General features: G+C 49.1%; 1 protein-coding gene across 1 annotated transcript in view; it reads right to left on the minus strand.

The window, feature by feature from the left end:
- Positions 1-4,619, minus strand: part of RBM47 (RNA binding motif protein 47) — a 31,094-nt gene that overhangs the window by 8,773 nt on the left and 17,702 nt on the right. Inside the window, exons 3-4 of the mRNA XM_014548665.1 lie at positions 4,155-4,611; positions 3,095-3,301 (exon numbers count right to left, since the gene is read on the minus strand). Coding sequence (XP_014404151.1) covers positions 3,095-3,301; positions 4,155-4,611 — 664 coding nt within the window. The remainder of the gene's footprint in view (positions 1-3,094; positions 3,302-4,154; positions 4,612-4,619) is intronic.

Here is a 4,619-nt window from a genome sequence, read left to right on the forward strand (position 1 = left end):
ATTGATTTTTTACAGAGAGGAAGGGAGAGGGATAGAGAGCTAGAAACATTGATGAGAGAGAAACATAAATCAGCTGCCTCCTGCACACCTCCTACTGGGGATGTGCCCGCAACCCAGGCACACGCCCCTGACCGGAATCAAACCTGGGACCCTTCAGTCCGCAGACCGACACTCTATCCACTGAGCCAAACCGGCTTCGGCTGTCTTGACATATTTAAAAACCAAGTTTGGCAGCCATGGGCTTCTCCCTGCTAACTTTGCTTTCTCAGTACAGGTGAGGAGGTGCTACCCAAGAAGAAGAGAGAGGAGGTGGCAGGTACCCCCTCTCCCCGCCCCTGCTGGTCTTTCAAAAGGAACCACGTGGGCATGGACATAGGCTCCCAAGAGATCACCATGGGAGGAAAGTCTAGAGTTAGGTTTCTGCACCATTTCCCTGTTAATTTCAGCTACACCAGGGCTGTGGGAAGTAACTCTGGATTGAAAAATCTCATTTTGAATCTTACTCTTGATGTCCTACAGAGCAAGAAGGGGCCTTGTAACTGAGAAAACGGGCTCAGAATAAGAAATGAGAACTGAGGCTGGAGGCCCCGCGGGGTGAGTGAGCCCCTTTCTCACTCACTTCTCCCCTCATCAGACCTCCTGCCCTTTCACTTTCACCGCGTTCCATGAAGCAGGTGCAGTGGAGGGTTTCATTCTGAGAACTCAGAGGTCTGTGTATGTCTTCCCCACCTGCGTTTCAGATTTCAACATTACTGATTCAAGGAAAAATACATCATAAAAATGAAATTTTCCCTACTTTTCTAATGTCCACTCAATAGTGAAGCAGTAGTGAATTTTTTTTTTTTTTAATGGGACCGGCCAATTCAACGAGGTGTTTCTGTGAGTAAAGATCACCTCATTTCTCCGAGATTCAAACAGACAGGCGTTATCGAATGTCAGCGTATGATAAAGAGAGGTAAAAAGAAAATATACTCTCTCTGATTTGGGGCCATTTGTGCGTGTGTGTGTGTGTGTGTGTGTGTGTGTGTTGAAAGGATAAACAAGAATATGAAATGCATACACAAATATCCTTTCATTTATAGTTTTTCTCCAACAATAGGCACATTTATTCTAATGAAAGCTGACTTGATATAAGGTAAAGAAACAGATTTGACTGTAGGCTAAACAATGGCATGGTCGTCCAATAAAATCTACCTAAAGCTTTAGCCGAATCTTTCATCTGCCTTTCCAACCATACGGTCTTGTGCCCCGTCACTTCATCACTGCACTGGTGGTTCTCCTACAATGAGAAGTTCTAATTTTCCGGACTGAACAGAAATACAGTGGGGCCTTGACTTACGAGTGTCCCGACTAACGAGTTTTTCGAGATACGAGCCGTCTCTCGGCCGATTTTTTGCTTTGAGTTGCGAGCTAAAATTCGGGTTACGAGCCAGCTTCAGATACCCCACCGCTAGTTGGCGCAGCGAACGTCACAGTGAATGCCACAACATCAGCCCAGCATCACATGTCTCACTCGTCCACTTTAAGATTTGACATACGAGTAATTTGAGTTACGAGCTCGTCACGGAACGAATTAAACTCTTTCCGGACTGAACAGAAATAGAGGCGAAGGGGCGGGGGCTCAGAGAGGGTTGTCGTTTCAGCTACACTGGAGTTGTGCAGAGTGCCTCTGGCTTGTTCTGGTTATCCGCCCTCAGGAATTTCTACCCGGGGCCCCGGGACACGACTATGCCAGTAAAGATGGTTTAAAGAGTTCTTTTCTCTAGTTAAACCTTACGCTACTGCAGCTTGCCAACAGGAGTCCCTTTTCCAACAAGTAGACGTAGCAACTCCTGTCTCCAGGCTCTGTTTTACGGAATTACAGGAAGACACGGGAACAGTTTTACAATGATTATAACATCAGTGGCATTTATACAGGAATCCAGTCTAAGGAGTCACTTAGTTGCAGAAATTGCAGAATTTTTTTCACAGGCCAAAACAAACAAACAAACAAACAACCCCCCCCCAAAACAACAACAACAAAAACCCCAAAAAACAAAAACCCAAATCATATCACTGAATTAAATTCAAAAGGAAGTTCTACTGGGAAAATGCTTTTAAGCCCGAGGTGGCCTACACGAACCTTCTGCCCCAAATGAGCAGAGCCCTTGACTCTGTTAGCTGGAAGGACCAGAAGAAAATCAGAGTAGCTGAACTTCGAAGTGAGGGGTCTCTCTAAGAGCTCTTCAATCTACCCTCAGGGAAACCAGGAAGTGGTCTGGAGGAGGAGCGCCCCGATTACCCACTCCTGGCTTTTCCCCTGGCGTGTGCTAATAATAAGGAGTGTGTGCTGTGCTCGCTCACACAGTGGAGTTAAATAAAGTTCCTTGCAGGTTACGGCCAGAAAGACCTGTCTCACCAATGGGCACAACAGCACTGGCAAACTGGTTTGAGAGGCCTGGAGGGGAAAGCAAAGTTCAAGGTTCCTGGCTTGAATCCCTTGAGCAGCCCTCCTCCAATCGATTGATCCAGGGAGAGGAGGAAATGAGTGCAGGGAATTGGAATCCAGGCAATTAGCAGCTGCCTTGTTGCCTTGTTCTCTTGTTCCCGGGAGGTCCAGCTTGGTTAAGTCCATGAGAAGGGACAAGTAGTGCTAGTTGCTCCAGAAGGGGAATTTTCTACAACTCTCAGAATGGCAATAAGCTAGCTGCACCCTCTGGCTTCTGATGGCTGGAGTGGAAATCGGATTTAGTGAAGGAAAAGACAGTTTTGAGCTGATAGAAGATAGAGAACAGCCTCATATTCTTCCATTACCCCCCTCCTGCCCCCACAACTCTGCCGACTCAGTCAGAGATTGAGAAAAAGCCTAACAACGGATGACACACATTTGAAAAACCCACTATTGGAAAGCTGGACTTGAGCATGGTCAAAGCTAGACAGTCCTCTTAAATTCCAGGTTAAGAACAGTCAGGAGGCCACATTCTTTGCCTAATCTCTGGCTGCCTGCCAGAGGAGAAACCCACGTGCATGAACCCGAGGTAGGCTTGGGGTTGCTGCAAAGAGAGGGTTGGGATTTACGCTGAATGGATGCATTCTCGCTCTCATTTATACTGACCTGCACCAGGTTTAATGGCAACTGGGTTGACAGTAGAGATTTCCAAATTCGGTACAAGTTCAAATCCTTTTTCTTGCTGCTTTCCTTTCCCTTCATGATATCGGCTATATATACCACGGCCAGCAGAATATCCCCCGAGGTAGGAACCCCTGGGCCCTGGGTTTCTGTTGCCAGCTGCACCTCGACCCCGGCCTCTTATGCTGCCTGCTTATAATAACAACACAAAAAATGATGAGCAACCAACAGTGACAGCACAGGAGGCAGACCTCAACGCAAGGTGCTTAGCATTTAGATGTTGGCCCCGAGTCTAAGTTGCAGGGGGCTACACCTTTGCTGTTCAGTGAGCTGGGGAAGATGCTTCTGACATTCCAATGCAGCCTAGATTCCCATCCTGCGTATGTCTGCCTGATGCAAGAGATGAACTTGCAGGGTGCTGTTCCTAGGATTGCAACTGTAACTTCAATAAAGAAAAATGTCATCGATTGTAAAAAAAAGTTAGAACTGGAAGGGAACTGCTGGTTTATCTTCCTCATTTCATGCGTGAGAAAACAGGCCTAGGGAGGTGGAAGAGACGGACTGAAGTCACAGGGCTAGTCAACCTGAGAGCAGGACCCAGAATCTTGGTATTCTGTTTCCCGATGTAATGCCTGGTTTTATTGTACCTCGTCAAATGATCGAAAAACAAACAAAAAAGCAAACCAACAACGTTGTGCCCTCTACTCCCAACCTTCTAAAGATAGAATTTCACAAGTAGGTTTTAACCGGAGGACCCAGAGACTAGACCCCCAACTGGGTAGAACCCAGGCAGGCAGCATGCAAGAGCTTGCATGCCCCCTGATTCTACTGCTCACTCCATACACAGGAACCTTCTGCATGTCTCAATGCTAGAGAGGCGAATTCCTAAGTGCCAGCAAGGAACCCAGAACTGACATCCAAATGAGGGTGGGTAGGGAGGGGGTCAGCATCCACCAACTCAGTTACAGCCACAACACCCCTGACGCGGCCCGCCTAGCAGACACGGCTCTGGTGGGGCCTACCCAGGAGCACAGTCCCCACTAACCTTTCACGAAGTATTCCCTGTTGGGCCCAATGAGCGCGTTGTAGGGGTAGCCATAGTAGGCCAGCGTGTAGGGGTCACACGAGTACACGTAGCTGGGCTGCTGCTGCACGGCTGCCGCCTCGGCCGCGCCGCCGCCCTTGGCCGCCTTCTGGTAGCGGGAGTACTGCTCCTTGTCCACCGGCTTGGCCAGCGTCACCTCGAGGCACGAGCCCTCCAGCTCGGTGCCATTGAGGTGGTTCATGGCGTGCACAGCGTCCTCGCGGCTGGCGAAGTGCACGAAGGCGTAGTCGCGGATCTTCTTGACGCGCTCCACGCAGCCGGGGTTGAACTGGCCGAAGACCTTCTTGATGGTGTCCTCCGTGGTCTCGATCATGAGGTTGCGCACGTAGAGGATCTTCACGGTCTCCATCACGTCCTCGTCCACGTCGATCTCGGGCTCGGCCCAGTCCACGGCGATCTGGTGGC

The sequence above is a fragment of the Myotis brandtii genome, unplaced genomic scaffold (assembly GCF_000412655.1).
Source record: "Myotis brandtii unplaced genomic scaffold, ASM41265v1 scaffold520, whole genome shotgun sequence".
In the NCBI taxonomy this organism is placed as follows: domain Eukaryota; kingdom Metazoa; phylum Chordata; class Mammalia; order Chiroptera; family Vespertilionidae; genus Myotis; species Myotis brandtii.